This window comes from Symsagittifera roscoffensis, chromosome 2 (assembly GCF_963678635.1).
Source record: "Symsagittifera roscoffensis chromosome 2, txSymRosc1.1, whole genome shotgun sequence".
Lineage (NCBI taxonomy): Eukaryota > Metazoa > Xenacoelomorpha > Acoela > Convolutidae > Symsagittifera > Symsagittifera roscoffensis.
The window spans coordinates 62640278-62662974 of NC_087063.1; the positions used below are offsets into that span (position 1 = coordinate 62640278).

General features: G+C 36.6%; 1 protein-coding gene across 9 annotated transcripts; it reads left to right on the top strand.

Annotated features, from left to right (window-relative positions):
* Nucleotides 1-87: 87 nt before the first annotated feature.
* On the top strand, nt 88-21895 carry LOC134840243 (NPC intracellular cholesterol transporter 2-like). Of its 9 annotated transcripts, none has more exons than XM_063855986.1 (6): nt 88-253; nt 968-1111; nt 19946-20043; nt 20186-20305; nt 21011-21192; nt 21672-21895. In XM_063855986.1, exons 2-6 carry the CDS (start codon nt 1077-1079, stop codon nt 21759-21761), a joined length of 525 nt encoding a protein of 174 aa, XP_063712056.1. In that variant the 5' UTR covers nt 88-253; nt 968-1076; the 3' UTR covers nt 21762-21895. The 9 variants fall into 9 exon arrangements, with proteins under 9 accessions (XP_063712056.1, XP_063712059.1, XP_063712057.1 ...); XM_063855989.1 differs by having other exon boundaries at nt 1000-1111; XM_063855987.1 differs by having other exon boundaries at nt 88-243; nt 942-1111.
* The last annotated feature ends 802 nt before the right edge of the window (nt 21896-22697 follow it).

A 22697-nucleotide genomic window follows, 5' to 3' on the forward strand; every position in this document is an offset into this window, starting at 1 on the left:
TTACATGCCAGTACTGTTGTGCTTTTCTTACGTTCAAACTAACCTTGTTATAAACCGCATTGATAACTACTATAGCTAGAAATTGGGTCAAAATCTCGTGACAGACTTTATCAATTGAATAAACACACATATGTCAGGTTCAGAACCATATTAGCAGTTTATCGAGTAGAAAATCATTGACTACAAAATTGTATACTCGCACCCTAAAATACTAAAGCGTACCATAGTCAGTTTTGAATAATCGTACGCACCTGTCGTCACTTTTGTTTTTTATCATTAATAACATAAAAAAATGAAATTCAATATTTGTATTATGAAGTATAAGTGTCTGATTTGAAGCATTAAATGGTCCAACGTAGTCTAAAAAACAGCGAAATTTACAATGAGCAGAATCGGGGAAAGCCAAAAAAAATAGTTCCCAAACTATAAATTCCAAACTATAATCAATCCTTGTAATCAGGGGCGGATTTAGGGGGGTTGTAATCGCCCTCCTCAGGGATTCGAACCCCTGCCGACCCAAAAGACCCGAAAGACCCAAAAGATCCAAAAGACCAAACACTTTACAAAATTCCGATTAAACCAAGACGAATAAGACGACCAGTGACGTCTAATTAAGCAAAAAATTTGTTAGTTCAAAAATTAATCTAACTTTCAATCAATTTAAATGAAACAAGGCTAAGAAAAATTTTACTGAAAACTTTTAATTTTGACTCAGAAACAATTCTATTAAAAAATTATGTGGAGTTTATAGCTTAGATTTAAACTCAGATCTGAAGTTGTCAGTTTCAACGTTTCAATTTCATATATTTAGAATTCATCCAGAAAACATTGCAGATAAAGAATTAATTTTGAAATAGAAATTTTAAAAAACAGCTCAAATTTGTCAAGAAACGAAACAAATGTTTATTTGCATATAATATAAATTTTTGTCATGTTTCAAGCTCCAGAAAATTAGATATTTTTTTAGAAAAGGTTGATTCAAATTTACACGAACATCAGCCTTGACGACTAAGATTTGTTTTATTCCTTTTAATTATACTGAAAAAAAAATCATTTGCTTACTCTTACAAAACAACATGTTATATTTCTTGAGTCTTATTCTTCTCGCCAGGTTAGTTTAACTCAAAATCTAAAGTTACATTTTTCAAACAAAAATACTGAGCAGTTTTCTCAGTGTCGAAAAAAAACTGGTATAGTTTTTAATGCTATTAAGGCCTTTTAACCGCTAAGGGAATGAATAAAAAAGAGCGGTCTTTGTACATAGTTTTTACTTTTTAGAGTTTGCTAAAGAGATTAGTAATTTTTTCTTGAGGTGAGTTTTAGGCTCGTACAGGCTACCACCTTATTTGATTTTAAATAGGGTGTTTCAAATAAACTTTCAAATGTTTTTATGCTGAGGTACTGAAAATTTACACGCTCAAAGAGCGTAGGATAATGACATTCATTTTTAAGTCTTGAATCGCGCGACAGCTTGTGAAGACTTTTAATCTCTTAAAACGTCTATTTTCTACGTTGGGTCAAAATTGCAGTACCTCAGCTCAAAATTTATTGAACAAAATTTAACAATTTTTATTATACCGAAGAATTATTCAAAGTTTGAGAGACTAAGAGAAGTACATGGAAAAATTAATTTTTCGGGCAGTCTTTTTTGATATCCGGTTAAACTTTTTTCATGAAACAGACCCAATTTTGCCTTGCGTTAGGGCAAAATGGTGGCAGTTTTCAAAGTTATTTTCTTTTAAGTTTGGCTGATTGTTCTTTTTCGGATTGTTTCAAATTTATTTTAGAAAAGTTATCCCATCGACCACTTTTTTCACGCAGCCTTCCGTCCTTGGCAGCTATATCGAGCGTCAAAAATCTTGTTAGAAGTCCTTGACGATTCAATTTCATGGCTTTTTAAAAAATACTATTTTCGTTAACTTTCTATTTTGAAAACTAACATAGCGTTGCCGTACTCCAATGCAACTTGGTAAAGTGAACAAACGAACAACCTGATAGTTTCTTGCCTTCCATCGAAATACAATGGTTTCAGCTGTTTCTTTTTTCTCTTTTTTCATTTTTGATGATTTTTCGATGAGGGCGAAAATCTAAGTCAACGTGTACAGATTTTTTTTTGAAACAGAAGCGTGTTTCTTAGTAACGTGTGAGAAATCGATACTTGAACGGATTGGCAACCTGATAAACGTACCGTACCGTAAACAAAGATGAATGAAATGATAAAATTGTTGTTTCCAACTATGCATACTCAACATCAAGAATCAAATTGATACGACCAGAATAAATAATAATAAAACCTGTAAATGTTTGTTAGAGGTTGGCAATGATCCGGCGTGATGTCATTCCCCCCTCAGACAAAACATGAATCTATGATTTTTAAAAACTTTTTGAGACTGGGGCTTGAGTTTTATAGTCCACGTGCGACGGTCGTTATGCTTTGAAATTTTTCTTCCTCAGGAAGTTTTGATCTGTATTTGTCCTATGATCATCATTTTGTTTCGCATTATGATCGTCTTCTTGGTTCTTTTCGTGTTCTTTGGTTGTGTTGGCTTCTTCAATGTTATGCTCTTTTTCCACCATGACGGTTTCTTTCTCCCTATCCGTGTTCAACTAGTAAGAATTCTCTCGGGTTTGAGCTCTCTCGGCCATGGCTGATTGTTGGGGATACTAAACAGATAAAGTCAATTTTTCTAATGCTGCGTTTGGGTTTAATCGCCTCCCGATACTTGACAAAAGCCTGGAACTCAATCGATTTTTCCTTAAAACCCATCTCGTAAAACAAGATTTGATATTTGAGTTATTTCCCTCCGGTTGTTTTTCGAGCGAATCGACGACAATTTTTTTTCTTTGATTGTTCAATTGCAGTTTTTGGTACTGGAATGCCTAAATTCCTCGAGGGCCAATGCCAATTGTCGTTTACTTAGGGGTTTTCTAGTTGCTTCGATTGATATCCTTGGAAGTTGGGGATGCGACTTTTTCTTGTCTGTCCCTTTCGGGGATGGCACCGTATTCTCCGAAGTTGTGAACCAGTGATCGCTTGATGAAGCTGATGGTTCTGATTCGGGCTTTTCTAATGTCGTTTTTCCACTGCTTTGCGCGGCTGATGTTTCCACGTGGAAATGTCATCCCCTCGCTGGTGTCTTGTGCGCGGGTTTTTCTCCTGTCCTATTGCCTGTTGATGCCTTCGAGATCCTTTTCTTTGACCTTTCCTGCAGCTCCTGCTGTTCCTTTCTAGTGAGCTCTTTCAGTAACCCTAACCTTTCGTCTTTTTCGAACATCGGATGTCGTGGCGCGTTTGGCTAAACAATTTTTTTCTATTTCAAACATGGAACCGTTCTCCTCGCGGATTTATATGCAATATAATCAAATTATTGTGATGCTCTTCATGGTCCGTCAAAATTTGGGTTAGAAAAAAATGCAAACCCGCTGCTTCTGAGTAGGCGAAGTTGTTTACTTAAACTTACATCCAAGCTGTGTGTGTATAAAAAAACTTTGCTTTATGTCGTTATGTATTGTGCTCGAATATTGTTGGGTCTTTTAATTTTGTGGCGAAGCACTTTGTTTCCTTGCTAAATTTTCGATGTGATTTTGATGTTTTCCTTTACCTGTTCTTGTACCCTGTTGTATCGTAAAATTGATGATTCCCGTTCTTTAGCTAATGCCTGTATTGTTCTCAGATATGTTTGCTGTTGGGTTTCCGACATTGTGAATCGGCTCCGGCATTCGTGCTTATCGCATTCTTTTGAACACAACTTTATTTTCTGATTAACGTTAAGGTCGTGCATTACCCCTACAGGTAGTGGTGGTGCATCATTTTTTCCGATCTAAATAAGTTTTGCGTGCTGTATTTTGCATTTTGCTAATATCAGTTGTGATAAAATGTTACTTTGTTGTAGCTAATTCTAAGTTAAAACTATTAAAAAGAATAAAGAATTAAAGTGAATTAGTCGGTAAGTTAAAACATTAAAAACAATGAGAGATCATTCTCTCCGCCGGAGATAATGGCCAGTGAAGGTCATATAAGAGTGACCTGTTATCTAATCTAATTAAGCTAAATAAGGTTTGCAATAAATGCAAAATAAGATCCAATCACAACATTCCTCTAAGTAGGAAAAATTTTAATTAGTGCCCGATAAGTAAAATACGAAATAACTGAGTCTGAGTCCTTTCTACCCCTTTTAGGGACAGAGAAAAAATTTTTATTGCACAACTGAGTAAGTAACTGGAATTAGCTAAAGCACCAACACTAGCACTAAGTAATGCACAAATAATTGAGGTTGAGGTTATCCGGTATCCAACGGAAAGGATCTAAAAAGATAGGTAAGGGGTAGAAATCCAAAAACGAAATTATCACCGCAGGTTAATGAGTGAAGAGGTGTGAGGTCACGGAAGTGAAATAATTGCCTGAGATGAAATTTATAAAGGCAGAATGCGACGAGCAAAATATCGATGATCACTCCGAAGGATTGATGAGTTACGAACAGTTATGCACACTAAGTCTTCCAACTCAAATTTGTGAAAAATACAGTTTAGCACCGGTGTGTGAAGTGGAAAGTACTCGAGAAGGGAATAGGTATTAAGATTATCGTTTACAACTTCTATACGCATTTAAAAAGTTTTCAACTTCGGCATTAAACAGTTCACTACCGAGTTCTGAATGTTCTCCAAAATTATCTACTGCCATCCTTAATGATTCATCAGTTGAAAAGGTGGAGGTTTGTTCGGGAGATGGAGAATCCGAGTCAATTTGAATCAACTCCACCGGAGCCACAGCACTGTCTGCCTCGTGAGTGGTGTTATCGTCTTTTTCTATCACGATGGGGTTAGCTGCCGAACCAGAGGTTTCTTGGGATCTATCTACGGCATCTATAAAATACCTTTGACCGTAAAATTTTGGTGGTCCAACATTCTTACTAGAGCGTCGGATGGTGGGAGGAACTTTACCAGGTTTGTTGGTAGAGTCGTGAGACGAGGTGCAATCGTCAGTGGAATCTATTATTTCGTAAACCGAGAAGTCTGTTACTGTGCCCGAGTCCGTTGGATTACGATCGTCCTGAAGTTCCCGTGGCTTGATGATGGTTTCTTCCGCCACCTGTTGTGAAGTATTCTGTTCCAGTGCACTAGAGGTTCGGTTAGCGGGGATAATGCTTATTGGGCATTCAGAAGTCTGGTCCCCAAATTGTGCTCCGTATTGGGCCGTATTGTCTTCTAAAACCTCAGATTTTATGTCATTATTGGTTACACTAAAATTGGGGCCAATTCCATTTGGAATATGAGTCGAGCGTGAGTCGGAAATAAAACGCTCTCTGGCTACATCTCTACAAGGGAAACCGCCCGCTATCCAATCCCATTCACTAGTATCCGAAACATCCGAAGGAATTAGCATGGATTCATCTGAAGCTAGGTAACCTGGAGGAGTTGACGACTTCTTCGAGCAGCGAGTTTGTCTTCGGACTGGTTTGTCAGATTATCGGATGGGGCCAGTTCAACTTGTTTGCGAGTCCTAGGAATCCATTTTCTCGGTTTTGGTTTTCGTCTCAAACCCTCCTGCTTCTGACCTACTTCAACATAAGGATTAGGGAAATAAGGGAATGAAATATTTCCTTTAAAAGGTCTAATTTTATTCGAGGCAGATTTAGGAATCGCAATGTCCGACTTTTGTATTTTTTTTCCGTCGGATAATTCTACTGTCGAAAGAGACGAATTTATGATTCTTTTGTTTAGTTCCTTATAGAAACAGTCCCGATTGATGTTACCGTTTGTTTTCCGAATGATTTTACCTTTAAAGGGGCTTTGGAGGGGTATTCTATCGGACTTGATTTTCGAGGATGAGGCGTAGTCATTGTCATATCCCTTTTCGATTGGCGTTTGGTTCTTTTTCGCTACCAAGTCGTCCTTGTATCCATCCTCGAGTCTATCGTCCGAGTTCCAGTCATTTGCCCGTTCTTTAGATAATATAGATTTCCCTTTGTCTAAAATTTCAAGGAAGGTTACCAGAAGCAAATTGTTTCCAAATTGTATTTGGTTTTCTGTTATAATGAATTTCAAATGGAGAACATTTGATTTTGGATTGGTAAGATGAACGTAAATTCCAGATAGTTTTTGAAACGGCGTTTTGAAGTGTACATTTTTGGTGTTCTTGTGAAATAGCAAGTAGTTTAATTTTTACAGTGTGTACCAATTTTTCGACTAATCCGTTGGAACGATGGTCACCTACTGTACAAAATATTATTTTAATTTTGTTCGAATCACAGAATAATTTAAAATCTTGGCTTGTAAAGCAAGTCGCGTGGTCTACCCTTATTGAATACGGTATGCCATGTAAAAATATATAGTCCTGTAAAAATTCGATAGCTGTTTTTGCCGAAGTAGAAGACGTAATTTTTGCCGCCGGAAATTTGGAAAATCTATCAATGCAAAGTAAAATAAATTTGTTTGACCCCCAATAGGAATCCAAGGGTCCGGCGAAGTCTAAGTTAGGTTCCCCGTTTGGTTCCAATAATGGAGGAAGTTCACTAGTTTGTGAATTTGGGATAACAGTTTTCAAATTCTTACCCGCCTATGTGCATTTTGAGCAGTTTATGCCATGAAAGTAAATTTGCCTGTTAATATGAGGTCACCAGATGTATTGGGCCAAATACTTCATTCCAAATTGACCTGGATGAGTTTCATGAAGTGTCTTCATCATCGCGTTTCTCAGGGTAAAAGGTATAACTAGTTTACCGTCCATGTATAACAATCCGTCGGATTCGTGTAAATCTCTGGTGATGTAATTAAAGTAAGGAGAATTTGCATTAATCTTCTCCACTTTCTTTTGTAGTACTTTGACTAACGGGTTCAACATGGGGTCTTCTTCTGTCAAAAGTGCTACCAGCTTGGCGTTAAAATGGATGTTTAAGTCCAAGGGTCGATCCGGCAACTTCAAGTTTTCGCGGTATTTTTTAACGAGATTAGCGTGGTCAGGTAATAGCGGGAGATCTAAATCTACTGAAATACCGGAAGTAGAGGGACTAATTACAATATTCTTATAATTCATATTAACAGTATCTACAATTTTTTTTATCTACAGGCGATTTCATCAATCTATAATTAAGAATTAAGAAATAAAAAAATGCGGGATTAGAAATAGAAATAATTATTGGGTTCGTGTTTGAATAATCTGTTGGAATACAATTTGAAGTACAAAATTCCGTTCTATTGTGATTAGATGAACAAATTGGGAAAGTCGAGTTTATTAGTTTTAGTACTGACGCTATTAGGTAATTACGTAATTTAGCGTAATTCGGAATTCTCAGCCATTGAACCAATGGCTGAGCAGGTAATTCTTTGTTTCTCCGACGGATTAATTGATTTGTTAATCTTATTAATATTTGCCACTACAAATTCTTTGTCGTAATGAGATATTGGGAGGTCTTTTCCAGATGGAATCCTAGAAATAAGGTCAGTGAAGCCCATATCTTTTCCTGCTAGATGTTTGATTGTACAATTAAAAGGTAACTATCTGTCCATCCATCTTGTAAATCTACTATTTTATGTTTTATTTCCATGATTTGGTGAGAGGGTGGAAATTAAAGCTTTGTGGTGAGTAAATACTTCAAATTCCGATCCGTAAAGGTAGTTTTTGTAGTGTTCGACGGCCCATACGACCCCTAACAATTCGAGCTCGTTCGTAGAATATTTTGACTCGTGTGGGTTTAAAAAACGAGAGGCAAAAGAAATTGTTTTCCAGTCATTCCCATGGAATTGTTCGAGGGAAGATCCCAAGCCATTGTGAGACGCGTCCGTTTTTACTCTAGTGTTGCGTTTTACATCAAAATGGGTATTCTCTGTTAGATTTACAATTTCATGTTTAATTTTCTCAGACGCTTTCGTACGGTCGTTGTTGCATTGGAAGATCGATTTATTATTGAGAAGCGGTCGAAGTGGGTTTCCTAGAGAGGCTAAATTTGGGACAAACTTGATGTACTGATTTATAGATCCGAAAAATGATCTTAGTTCTTTCAAGTTCATTGGAACAGGTAAGTCCTTTATTGCTTTCGATATATCAAATAAAGGTATAATTCCTGTTTTTGAGATTTTGAATCCCAACCATTCTATTTCTTTTTGAAACAATTTGCTTTTTTGACCATTTGACCGCGAAGTTCTTTTCGTCCAGTGTCGATAAAATTTTTAACACAATGTTCTTGTGATCTAAAACTATTCCTTTGGAAGCGATTAAAATGTCGTCTAAGTAACAGTTGGTAAAAGGGATAGAACCTAACGTAGAATCCATTACTCTTTAAAATTCGTTAGGCATATCACCTAGTCCGTAAAAGCCCTTTAAAAATTGGTAAGTACCCGTAATATCACCGCCCACGATACTAAAATTGCATTGATCGCTAGTAAATTTATCTAATGCAAGTTGACTGTATGCATTTTTAGGTCTAAATTAGTAAACCACACTTCTCCAACGGAATCATTAACAATTTGCGCCGCGACGTTGTCTACCAGTTCATGGATGTTCAGCATTTGGTATTTGTTCTTGTAGATTTGTTTATTTATAAACTTTGAATCCAAAGCTAACTTGATGGATTTGTCTTTTTTGCAAGTAATGACTATTGGACTGATAAAACGATCTTCGTCACAGTTTTCTAGTTTTTTAAAATTTCCCTCGTCTTTTAATCTGTTGAGTTCTGTCTTAACAGAATCCAGTAGGTGTAGGGGGACTCGTCTTCCTTTTAGTTGGATTGGTTTTAGGGGTTCATGAAAATGGGTGATTTTCATTTGGTTTTTAATTTTTCCAATCCGAAGGAATAAACTTTTAAACGTTTTTGATATGTTTAGAAATTCCCTATCTTTGTCTGTTTGAGAGATGGAATTTATTGACTTACACTGCTTGTTAGTCTGGAAATGCGGTAAGTACTTCTGTGAGACTTCTATCCCCACTTTCGGTAGATTGTCATTTCCTAAGATATTTCTCTCGTGCCCCTCGGTCAAAAAGAAATGACAGTCGTTGTCTGACCAACCGTTTGAGAAGATTGGAAGTTTCATCTTTCCAGAAATGTTTATGGCGTTATCCGTGAATCCACAGTAAAGGTCCTTGGTTGCCTTATCCACCGGATAGATTTTCAAGTAAGGGTCTCGTAGTTTCAATTCGTGTAACACGTTTTTCTTGAGGAAGGTGACCGGGCTAGCTGAATCCACTTGTATATTTAAAATTACTTGATTTTCTTTTCCGAGGCCAATATTCAATAATTTCTTCAATTCTTTTCCTTCTTCATCGAAAATCGTAGTTACGTTTAATACAGAATAATCGTAGTTTTCGCTTTGTCCAGATTCCGACCATGCGTTTATGACGCCACAACATTCTCTATTTACATGGTCTGTATTTGCATCCGGAATATCCGACGGATTAAAGTCTGTATTATCTACAATTTGGCTATTCTTTGGCTCTCTTTTAACGTTAAAGTGGCTGTGTGATTTGTGTACGGATGATCCGTTGGATTTAAAATTGTTTGTTAGTTTTAGGTAATTTAAAATTCCCTTTTCATCTATGAGTGCTATGTTTAGTGCTTCTCGTGGGGAAAGAGTTTCTTTTAGCAGTTTTCTTTGGATGTCGTAGTTTTTCATGTTGTTTATGAAAATGTCTCGTATCCACTCTTCTTCTCCTGCGGTTATGTCGCACTTTTTCGCCATTTCTGCTAAGGCACCCGAAAATTGTTCCAGCGATTCTCTATCCCGTTGTTTTCGGTTTAGCAGTTTATGTCGTTCAAATGTGACGTTTGTTTTTCTTACGAAAGCGATCGCTAGGGAGTCCCAATATTCTTTAAAAGAGATTTGTAAGATTTTCTCCTTGATAAATTTTTGTCCAAAAAACCTTTTTCATTCGTTTCCCAATGCTAGGTATAGAACTGATCGTAACTTTTTATCTGGTTCTTCTAGTCGCATTTCATTGAATTTCTTGGTTTCAGATTTAATGGAGGCTGATTCCTCTTCGTCGTATCTATCGTTTTTGTTCTTGGATGTTTCTCTCCATTCTCATTTGTCTTTGGTTATCTGTTTCACCGTCCATCGGATTTTCCAAATTTAGAGGTTGAGGGTGATGTCTCTCCGAAGGATTTAGTAAGTTTTCTATGTCTATATTCTCTTTAGCAATTATAGCTAAGTGAAACAGATCGCTCCAATCTTCCCAGGGAATGGGGGGATCTAAAGTATGGTTTTGCCAAAATGAAGGTATTCCTCTCACGTTAGTTTCGTTATTTGACTGCGCCATGATAAAATGTTACTTTGTTGTAGCTAATTCTAAGTTAAAACTATTAAAAAGAATAAAGAATTAAAGTGAATTAGTCGGTAAGTTAAAACCTTAAAACAATGAGAGATCGTTCTCTCCGCCGGAGAGAATGGCCAGTGAAGGTCATATAAGAGTGACCTGTTATCTAATCTAATTAAGCTAAATAAGGTTTGCAATAAATGCAAAATAAGATCCAATCACAACAAGTTGTTTGGTGAACGCGTAGTTACCATGTTTTATAATTCATGGTGTAATTGTTTTTTGTCCCATGTGAGCTCAAAGAGTGAAACTTTTTTTATTCCATTATTTTGAGTGTTCTGTAATTGCGGCGACATCCAATTCTTTTTTAAATGAAATTTTGTAAATAAAGTAATTTCGTATAACGCCTAACCTACGGTTCTTTGTTTGTATCAGTCGTTCTACACCACCTATGGACCTGTGGCCATCTGCCGAATCTAATAAAAACATTATATGCTTTCTGCTGCTAAAAATTGAAAACTTTTTGCTCCAAAAGTTTGTGCTTGATCACATCTTCAATTCCTCCTAACTCCGAAGTTTGATAAATATGGTTGCTTAATTTTATCGCGACCTCTGTTGTGGCATTAGATAATTTTTTTTGATGTAAATTGTCGACCAATTATCTATTTCACTAGGATATTTGCATCTCGGTACAGCTCATCAGCGAGGGACCCTGCAACGTCTAGCTGAAACTCTTCGTTGAGCTCAACCACCGGTTCTTTTTATAATTATAGTGATCTTCCATTACTGGTTTTAGGTTTTTACCTTGTTCGGTGCATCGGCGGCAATTCTGCGTCATTTTGACGGTTGACCAATGTATAAGTGGATTTTTTTGCGTTATTTTTACGCGTTGCAGGAAATCCGGGGTGTATCAGCAGATAGATGCTTTCAAGTACCGTCTGGCGCAACTGCGTGGGCAGCTCTTTTTTCGTCAATCAGCAAACAGTCGTCTCCTAAGTGTAGTTGCTTTTGATTGTTGAACTAGTATTGTCTGTTTCCTCGTGAACTTCCCGATAGATTTCATAATCAGGTTCCGCAGAGCTACAGCTACGCTGGACTTTAGACCCAGTTTTTTAAGATTTCTTCTGTAAAAGGGTGTGTGCTTTTCTGCCTTCGTACTCATATCCTGAGACACTTTGAATCCTATGCTTTTCATGGCTTTCTTCAATTTGCTTTTGGACTTGGCTGTTTACTGTCCTTGCAGTCATTAATTGTGGCTCCATCTTTGTTGTCACATCTTCTTAGCTATTTTATGCTGCGTCCACTGTACTCACCAAAACTTCACAGATTTCGAGCACCTTTATCGTTGATTCTGTCTGTGTGTCGATTTCCTGGTTTGACTGTGTTACCTTTTTCGTTTGTGCGGCAGACTCTTGTTAAGAATTCGTTAATAATTGTGTTTGAGTGTGGCTTCACAAGATTTGTCCCTTTTAGTCTTTTGTCTCCTGTTTTTGCTGTTGGTTGTGTTGCTGTTGCTTGCGCTGCTGTTGCTGTTGTAGTTAATTTTCTGAAAAAAAAACCTGATGGGAAAACTACCATTTTGCACCTTCTTTGAATGTCTTCCATACATCCCTACAGTTTCGACAATCACAAAACAGCAGATATGTGCTTGGGTTTGCCTCGTTGAACTCGCCATTTAATTAGACCACATGGAAAACAGAAATCTGCTTTTGATCCCCACAGAGAGGCAATTGATTTGCCACCCGCTTTTGCCTGAAAAAAACTCAGCGCGAGCTTTTTCTGTGCGGATTTTTTGATGTTAAGGTCGATCCGTCATTAGTTCGTGTACTTGTTCTTCGCCGTATTTGCGAATCGTCTTGGCTTTAAATAAAGCTCGACAAATTCAGAAGGTTGCAAACTTGTATGAACATAATTAGAGACAGGTTATTTTTTTTCTTCATCAGATTTAAATAGTCGCTTTCATCACTATTTGTCGCTATTTAACGCTCTTTTCTGGAATTTTCTAGTTCTGATAGCCCGTACCGAACTGTTTGGCCATAATCATATCTGATCATTGTAAAATCATGCAAAATTCATGTCTGTAACAGATGTGCAGCATGTCTATATTCGACATGCACATACCTGCATCAGACATGCATCAGGTGTGCTAACTGAAGATATGCTCACACCTGCAGGATACATGATCATACCTGAACTAAACATGCTCACATCTGCAGGATACATGATCATGCCTGAACCGAATATGGTCACACCTGCAGGATACATGATCATGCCTGAACTGAATATGCTCACACCTGCAGGATACATGATCATGCCTGAACTGAATATGCTCACACCTGCAGGATACATTATCATACCTGAACTAAACATGCTCACATCTGCAGGATACATGACCATGCCTGAACCGAATATGCTCAAATCGGTATCTTCAGTATTATAAGATAATTAAAGAAATGGTTAAATTGTAACAACATCATAAACTCAGCTTGATGTGACACTTTACTTCAAATTTTTAGTTTTTTTTCCAGATTTTTTCTGACATCGGTGAAGTTTTTTGTTGAAAATTGACTGTAGTGGGTAGATGCATCTTTCTTTAATTGCAAGCAGGGAGTCGTTGGTAGCGGGGCGTGTGGATACTTTTCTCTGTTTCCTGTCAACATAAAACTAATTGTTAGCCAAAACTTTCAACTAAATAAAACAAAATAAAATTTCATTCAAAAGTATTTGCGCTCGGGGTAGGTTTTTTTTCTCCAGAAAAATTTTGACTTTTTAACTAGCCATTTTTCCAAAAAAAATATATCACCCAAAGTGTTTTGTTGTCATGAGGTCAGTCAGCCAAAAATGTATATCTCGAAATAGTACAAAGGGGGGGGGGGGGGGGGGGGGCTGGGCATTTGGGTCAGCGGAGATTTAATCCGTCTTAGAAATCGTTCCAATTTAGTTGAAAAAAGCTTATTTGCCATAACTGATTTGTTGCAAGGAGCAAAATATATCGCTTTATACTTTATATGCTGTGTGGGGGGATGATTTTCATTTAAAAAATTCAAATTTTAGAAAAAAAAAGTTTTCATTTTGTTTTATTTCATTTAATTTTTGAATGTTATTACTGCTCCAGAAACCTCAAATAGCAGTCGGAACAATCAGGGCTTTGCCCTCATGCGAGCAGTTTTGTCTGTTTCAACTTCACTTTGTTCCAATTTACTTGCATCACTTCAAATAAATGCTTAACGAATAAAATTAGACAAAAATCATGCGTTAAAAAGTAGTCGCATATTTGTTGTTAATTTATTCAAGGAGATTAATAGTATCAAACAATCAAATCTTTTTAATTTATTAGCAATTATTGTGGCTACTGGTTTGCTCAAATTTAAAGATTTTTATGTTTCAATCAAAATTTGCAAAAAATCATGCGTTAAAAAGTAGTCGCACATTTGTTGTTAATTTATTCAATGAGATTAATAGTATCCACCAATCAAATCTTTTTAATTTATTTGCAATTATTGCGGCTACTGGTTTGCGAAAATTGAAGGATTATTGGCTAAAAAATTTTGTGACGAATTGCTTTAATTAGTTCAAACCGGGGATATTTAGTTTTTTCGACTATCCCTCCCGTTGACCCCCTGAGCACGATGAAAAGCTTCCAGATAATCGACGAGGAAGTTGCGTCTGTTTGTTTTGCTGTAACGAGTATTTTGTGGGACAAACCCATGATAATTGGTGCAAGTATTTTGGATTTGTCGAAAAGATTCATGTTTTACTTTCATTATCGGCAAATGAAAGCAAGCATGAACCTTGAACTGCTATACAGTGACACAGATACGTTTATTTATGCGATAAAAACCGAAGACGTATACGCAGATCTGCAAAAACTGACCGATAGTTTCGATTTTTCCAACTACCCAAGCGATCACTTCTTATTCAGCAATGTGAATAAGAAGGTTGTATTGAAATTTAAGGACGAGGCGGCGGGACAAATCATTGTAGAATTCATCGCGATGAAACCAAAGCTCTACTCGTTGAAATATACAGGTTAGTATTGAAAAAAAAGCACCTCTCCAAGTCCCCTCCATTTCTTTACATTAAGGGTTCCCTCCATTGGAGTTTTGGATCTTGTTGGGACCAAACTAATAACTTTTGTTGATCTCTGTCAATTTAATTAGACATAACTAGCCCTGAAAGGCTCTGATTCTTCATTTAAAAATTTAAAATGAAGAACCATTCATCAATTAAAATGTTTTTAAACAAATACTTACCACAAAGGCACTTTTGTAACTTTTGACGTGAACAAATTTAAAATTTTGACATTGAATGATTTTTTGATAATGACACGATTTGGAATTTTTATGATTTGGAATGAATTAGGATATTTAAACTTTTTGGAATTGAAAAAATTGTAATGTTATTAGATATTGAGTCTTCAAAATATTCAGATTCGGGAACCGTTTTCGTTATTAATACTAGAACTGGGCTTGCGAATTTTTATGGGCTTACAAAGCTAAAATATGTTTATGGGCTAATCTTTGTTCTTCATTTAGATTCAACTAGCAAGAGGAGTGCAAAAGGAGTAGTGCAACACTCCCAGCAGCAACTTACACACCAGAGGTTCAGGGAAACATTACTGAGTGGAAAAACCCTTCGTATATACAACTACTCAATAAAATCGAAAGCCAATACCAACATAACCATAGCGCAGAACCGAATTGCCCCTTCACCCTTCGATAGTAAGCGGTTCTTACTATTCGACGGGATAGCTACATTGCCCTTCGGACACAGGTCTACAGAAGAAAATGTGTTCTTCGAGGCCATTGCGGAAGAAAGCGAGTGGGCAAACTCACAGTTGACAAATACCCCGATTTATGGCAGCGAAAACAGCGAAAGCTGGCAATCACCGGAATTTCGGGTCCCAGATTGGGGCTTTCTTCAAGAAAGCTATACGGAGGAAGAGCTTCAAGAAGAAAGCGCAGCTAGCAGTTCAAGAGACCCTCCGCCTATCAATAACCCATTCATTCTAACAGAAGCGTCTGTTCGTTCTAGTCTGAAAAAGAGGAGAAAAACTTGATAAAACCGATCAATAAAATTTTTCACTTGAAAATGTCGGCTAAATTGCCTTGTCACTTGGAATTACGGCTGTACATTTGTAAATATAAAACATTCAACAAACATTGTTTTAAGTTAAATTGACCGGCGCAAAAAGACTGGTAATTGCAACTTACCCTTGAAGCAGGAGCGAAGGATTGCGTATTTAGTTTCCCAAAGTGAGCTAATAGTAAGGCTAAAAGAATCAAAATGGTGCAAGTCGAAAATAAGGGAGACTTGGATATAAGTTTGAAAATAAAATAAGAAAGAGAAACAAACAATAATTACCAAAAATGTTTAAAAGGAAATATGAATGGTACTTTATGTAAACTCATATTTATATGAACGAAAAGGTTTAGCTTTTAGATAAAAATAAGCGAGAAAACCGCAGCCGGGTATACCCATACTTATTTAGTGGTTGGAAAGTTTGGAAGGGATTAAATTTAACCACCGCGCGAAAATAAATACCAAAGTATTTTGTCTGTCGGGGGTCCTAAGAGAGGGGTCTTTTTATTTCGGGCAGGGTACTTTGGGGTCTTTAAAAAAGATGGGTCCTTTTGGGCCCTACTTTTGGTAGGACCCCAAAGACCCCTACCGTCGAAAAGACTCCCCCTAAGGACACACGGCGGATTTCAATACTACTAGTGTACGCATATATGAACGGTGTACTGAACAGAAGTACGTCCGAAAGTCATTAATAAATGTACAAAACAACAATGGTCCCAACAAAACCCCTTGAGGAACACCACTTGTAACTTGTTTTGACGTTGAGGCAAAATTGTCGATTTTTGCGAGTTGAGTACTGTTCTCCAGGTAGCTCCATAGAGTTTTTAAAATCACCTCCTGCTCAGAAATTTACATTTTTTATCAAATATTCATAATGAGGAAATTTACCAAAAGTTTTCGAAAAATGTATGTTGAGTACTATCAAATCCTCATTTGGATTTTTATTGCCTCGCCTGTATCGTGTCATCCGAGAAATCTATCTTGGGGAAAGCCGCTTTTTTCTTGAAACTTGACTTAATAGCTGCCTTGCGTCCTCATATTTTTGACATTGTTTTGACTTTGTGGTTGAAGCTCCTTTTTGACATTCTTGTGTTCGATGATGTCCATCGCTCACACGCAGCGGTTGTTGTTCCGTCTGTGCTACTGCGGGTCAGACAAACTTTCCTCACGGTCTGGGCATCTTAAATTTTTTTTTCTCTAACTGCAGTTTGGTTCTTTTTTTTATTGCTGACTACGGTTTTCTCCCCTTGTTCTTAAGCTGTCGGTGATAAATTCACCTTTGAAATCTTTGGACTCACTTTGTTGTGTTGTCTCATAGTTTGTTGATTTTGATCAAGCTCACGAACTGGATTAAATTTCTATTATTGTTTTCACTGTCGACTCGTTTCTGGGGTTATGTTTGATCTGATTGACCCTTTTCGAATTATCCGGATTGTTTGAAAGGCATTTGAGAATTCAATTGGCGTGTTAGCAACCTTTTTTTCTGAAAGTTTTTTGATTAGCTGATATGATGTGAGCTTCTGATTGGCTAAGCTCTTCAGCAGGAGTTTGTCAATCTTCTCAAGATGGGAAAAACGTGTTGATTGACGCCACAACAATTTCTTCATCATACTCATGAGGGTTTAGTCTCATCTGTATTTCCATCAAAAGTTCGATATCGAAATTAAAGCAAATTTATCGGTCAATCCGCCTTGTGAGCTTGCTTAGGCTAGTTCTTGATCTTTGGAGCGCTGATTAAATTTTGATAAATTGTGATTTCCATACAAGTGAAATTCAAAAAATTGTTTGGCTCTTTCTAACCCTAGTAATTTGAGTTCATTCACCGAATAGAATTAAACTAATCATCAAACTGAAACATTATGCTCACATTTTAATTTGTAAAAAACTTAAAAAAATTTGGATCGTTAACAGTAGCCAAAAAATAGGAAAAAAATTTATTTTAGAACTGAATTGATTCAAAAACTGCCAAAGTGGTTTCACAAAACTTTTACAAAGACCAACATCTATGAAAAGCAAATTTCATGAACAAGTTAGATGCAAGATTGTTGACAAATCGGGCAAACACAAATAATTATGTTCAATAGAACAAAAAACAAGTATAATCAAATAAAATGCATTATAATTCAGAACAAAAAAAGTAATTAAGATTGAAATCTTCATGGAAAAAAACAAAAATTACTGTATCAAAAACAGATTGAATATCAATCGATCATTTTCGAATAAACTGTTTTTACCTTTATAATATGTGTTGAAAATTGACATAATCACCAATTTTTAATTGATCATAAAAGATGTTTCTCAATCTTGAAAAGACTTGAACTAAATCATGATATAGAAAATTTACACAAAGGCGAGCGGAGCTTTTTAACACTTGGGATGCAAGAACACATTTCGCTACAAAATAGTGACTGAAAACAAAAGACAGATATCAACAAATTTTTTGAAAAATTGAAAAATTATGGAAAAAACTACTTGCACAAATAACTTGACAAAACTTGAAAAATTAACGCTACAAAAACTTCATATGTGTATTGGATAAAGTTAATAAACAATTCTTAAGAATCAAAAACGAGAGCGGCAACGAAAGCAACGAACTTTGGGTCGAAACCTGTTAAGCCGAAAACAGAACTGTTGCCATGAAAACTTCATAAAATTAAATTGTTTATAAGACTCAACCAAGATAAAACACAAAATTGCAAAACAATCAATTTTCCCTTCGATATTTAGCAAAATAAGCTGTCCAATTTGATGTAGCATTTACTGAAACTGTTTGAATATTCTTTTTTGAAATGATTTTTTAAAAGGATTCAAATCCTTGCTTTATAAGTCCTCAGTTTTTTCATTGTCATAAAAGACTATCACTGAGAGTTAGTTTCACCAAGAAGCACTATTCTTTAAGGGTAGCAAGCTGCCTAGCTACCCACTTTACGGCTCCGAGCTTCCTAAAACCACCGGGTAAGAATCCCTACTAAGATCAGATCATAGGGTTTACAGTGCTAAAAGCATTGTGGCGGTTACCATTCAAGGAAACTTCGGGAAAGCTCATTTTCCACAAATAGCTTTAACAATCACCAAGGTATTCTGTAGAACAGTCCCCCGTTTCTGGTCTCCTCTAACACAGAATGTTGTACCAATAGTCGTCTCTGTCCGAGGACCTGCGAGACTACTAATGGCACTTAGTTTGGTGGCTTTCAGGGCCGTATCCAGACAGGGCAAAGGCAATTTGAAAAATTTCAAGTGACCCCCAAGGTTTACATTTGCCGAATCAAGGCTCTCCAAGGTTCGCACTTACGTCTTTGAGGACTGGGCAATGCGGCGTGTGATGTTAGCAGAAATGGCCTCATTTGATGGACTATTGCTGATATCGCAGCCGTCCCAGTAAAACGACGACGATATCATGCTAGCAAAAGGAAGTACAAATACCAGCACAACAGCCCAAAAGCTCAGATCAAACTCCCATGATACACCGGGGTAGGTCAGATTACTGCGGATCGCACCGCAAAGGTCTACAATACTTTGAGAGGTGCCACACTATTGTAATTAGACATGGTACACTAACAAATTAGTGAATTTTCATTTAAATTAAAAACTTTTTTAAAATGGACAAAATCCTTGCTTTAAAACTAAATTAATGAACACCCTACCAGATAAAAAAAGGCCTTAAAAACGGAATAGTATTTTTTGATAGAATCTTTTTTGAGAAATGACAGAAAGAGTTCTAGACATGCAATTGTCATAATTAAGTAATGATCAGAATAGTAAATATTGTATCTTCACTTATTTTGCTTTTAGGCGAGAAATTTAAAACATAGGTAAGCACAGGTACTCAGAGCAGCATAAAAAGTAAGTCAATTGAAAAACATTTTTTAAAAGATCGAAAGTAATGGAATGTTAAAGGGACACAACCCAACATATCGTCTAATCTAAGAAGTAAGATTCTGCGGGAAAAGGAATTGAAAAAATTCATTTGTTTTTCAAAGCAATGAGAGAGTTTCGGGACTGGGCAAATTGAACTGACTTTTTTTCTGCGCAAAAAAAGTACTATCAAAAGCTACAATGGACTAAATCTTTGTTTTCTCCAGAGTTTTTTCTCAGCAAATACTTTAAAATATTTTTGCTTGTTTTTAATTTCAAATGTCCTCAACAAGATGATCTGATTTTGTATTTGCTGACGTTTTGTTCTGCTTCAGCTTTTGTTTTTTCTCTCATTTTAAAAGGCCTGAGAAACATTATTGGGTATATCATTGGGCTGGCCGAAAGAACAAATTAACGTATTTTTGTTTGTATAGAAAAATAGAAACTAGACGCTTGTCTTTGAAGCAGGCCCTACCATTTTAAATCCGGCTCACTGTTATCTTTTATAAAATCAAAAAACGTTTCTGGGCTGCATCGTTTCAATTTTGTTCGCGCGTTTGCCTAGTGAATGTTCTCAAACTTATATTGATGTTGACATAACCTTTTTTACTTTCAGTGCATCAACTTCTTAGAGCTCAGCTTGGAGGTGGTTTTAAAGCGCCTTTGAACATGATTTTTTTTTCAGCACAACATTTATGGATGATCGACTTTCCATCGACTAGTTTATTAACAATTAGTTCATTAAAAATGGCTTTATTTCAGCGCTGGAGCTGATTTGATCTTTCGAAACTCCGGCAGCTGGTCAGGTGCAGTTCTCGTCCCTGGAGGGCCCGCTGATCAAATATACGTCGGTAACTGCGGTAAGTAGGCCGGCTAATCCCTTACATGCAATATCTGTATTGCCCATTATCTCCGGACATGCAGTAACTTAACTGTAAAGTAGCTGGGAGTTTATTGGGTGTAGCAATCTCACTGTAGATTTTTGAAAACTGGACGATTTAGGGCCGGAGGGATCGATGAAGGCGGATGCAGTCTACATGTCGCCTTGTCCTCTGGCGCCACAGGGACCCTGTGCTGTTAACAAGGGAGACACGGCCAAGATATACGTCAACTTCACTGCCAGTAAAGCCATAGATACTTTTTAATTCAAAATGAGGACTTTCAATTGAAAAATGTTTTTGCTGGCAGAAGAAGCTTCCGATTGGTGTACAAAAGTTGGGTGAAAAGCTCGTTTAAGCGAACTCGCACCATGATATGTCCAGATGCTTCCATGCAAATAAATTTGTATAAGACCAAAAGTAAGTTTTTCTAACTGGGTAAAGCCAACCAAACGTCCATTTCTTTTAATGACCGATTGATATGGAACGCTTCTCGGGTGCTTCTTCAAAAGTATGGTCACTCTCATTTAGTAGTGGAATATAACAAAAAGAAGTACTCAAGCCGATGATAACAAAAAATTTGTAAGCGTTTCTTCAGCATTAGTCATTCTACTGCTTTTCCAAAAACACGAAATTATCATAAGTATCCCTGAGGTAGTCAAAAATGGTGGGAAAAAACCGAGCCTAACCCTAAGCCATAGTTTCTCACTCCTCGAGAGTGCGGTTGGAAAAATAAGAACAATTTAAGTAATAACAGCATTTCGAACCTCGTACAATTAAGACTCTGAGCCATAAATTGTTTTCTCGTTTAAATTTTGAAAAAAACATATTTCCACTTGTAAGCCCTGAATTCAGATTCACAACGCAATTTAGTTTTGACTGCCGTGGAAAAACGGTCTTCGAATCTGACAAAAACTGTCCCAGGTACATTTTGTTACTTCATTTTCAGCCGAAGATCTGGATGCTCCATACACTTACGTGTATGGCAGAGTGGGTGTGTGGGTTCCCTACTCTATCGGAGACTATGCCAAGGTGTGCAGCCACATTGGGGAGGGGGTCACCTGTCCCCTGAAGACGGGCGAGAAATACCAGTACTACGTTGAAGTGCCTGTACTCGAGGAGTACCCATCGGTAAAACAATAGCTAAATAGGACAATTCAAAGAAACTTTTCACGCTGCAAATGCAGCTCGTTGAACTTCAAATGCGTGCTTATCTCAACTTGTCATTTATAGGCTGGGGAATAACTGGTTAAAAATGAGGTAACGTTTAATTGAACGCTCTAAAGCTCAAAAGCTTAGACTGATGCTCGATACACAATAACTTTGAGAGCATCAACAAATCACGAAGTGAAAGGCATTTTCTTATGAGACAAACCTAAGAAAATTATATAGATGACAAAAACTGCTACGAACATTTACCCACGGGGAAAGGACCAACACAAGAGCTGTAGAGCTCATCACGGCGAACCGCTGTTGTGACCTCTTTAAGAACTACATGCAATTTTTTTGGTTATTTTTCTGGGCTGGTTGATGAATTCTTTTAGGTGCAATTGAAAAATTTTACTTTTCGTTTCAAACATTGGTGTATTTTGAAAAAAAAAACTGTTTAGCTGACTCTACCAGTTGAGTTCAAGATGTACAAGGAAGAGGGATCAGACGATGAGTTGATGTGCTTCGCACTTGCTCTGCGAATCGTTTAGACAGACTACTGTTTCATAAATTATTAGTTTGTATGTACTTTTATCTGTAAACGGAGTCATGCCAATTGATAATTATTGATTATAAGCTGAGTTTAATTATATTAAAGATATCGTTAAGGAACCATGTCATCTCATATTTCATTCCACGAGATGTCAATATAACTATACAACGTTCAAAGATAGTCAGTTACTGTGCAAATAGCACAGAATGTTCCGTTCCGACCATAGTCTAATTTCTTTAAAAATTTTTTTTTTCAAACTAATGACATTTTTGTGTGCGGTGTGATAGTAGGATCTGAAAAAAAGACTAGAAACTAGGCATACTCCAAAGTCATAGTGAATAAGGTTAATTGGGCAACAATTTTTTTTTGTCAAAAAATGACTACAAATTATTTCAGAAATTGTTTAGAAATTTCATTTATTTTCAAGATGGCTCTAAAAACAACGACATCTTTTTCAGTGTTTTTTTTAATGAGTGTCATTTTTTTTCAGCGTGGTGTGACCAGAAGATCTGAATAAAAACAGAACTTAGACATGTTTGATAGTCATAGTAAAATAGGTCGATTGGGAAACAGTTTTTGGAGATAAATGGCTAAAGAACAAAAAAAAATCGTAGAAATTTTTTTTTATAAAAGTGCTCAAACTTTTCCCTTTTTTTTGCAGAAATCTTTTGAGTTTTTTAGTTGTTGAGCAACAAGATGGCGCTAAAAACTCCAAAAGCTAAGTTTATTTGGGTATAACTAAGTTTCAACGGTTTAAAATAAGCTATTGTAAATCTACACTTTCACCTAATTAGCTCGAAATTAGACCAAAATTCGAAAATTTCAAACCTGTTTTTCCTGACGCTGAAATAATTTTTTTTCGAAAATTTTTCAAAATTGTTCGAATCAAAACTAAAAGGGAGTCAATATGATGAATCACCCGATTCATTCAAAC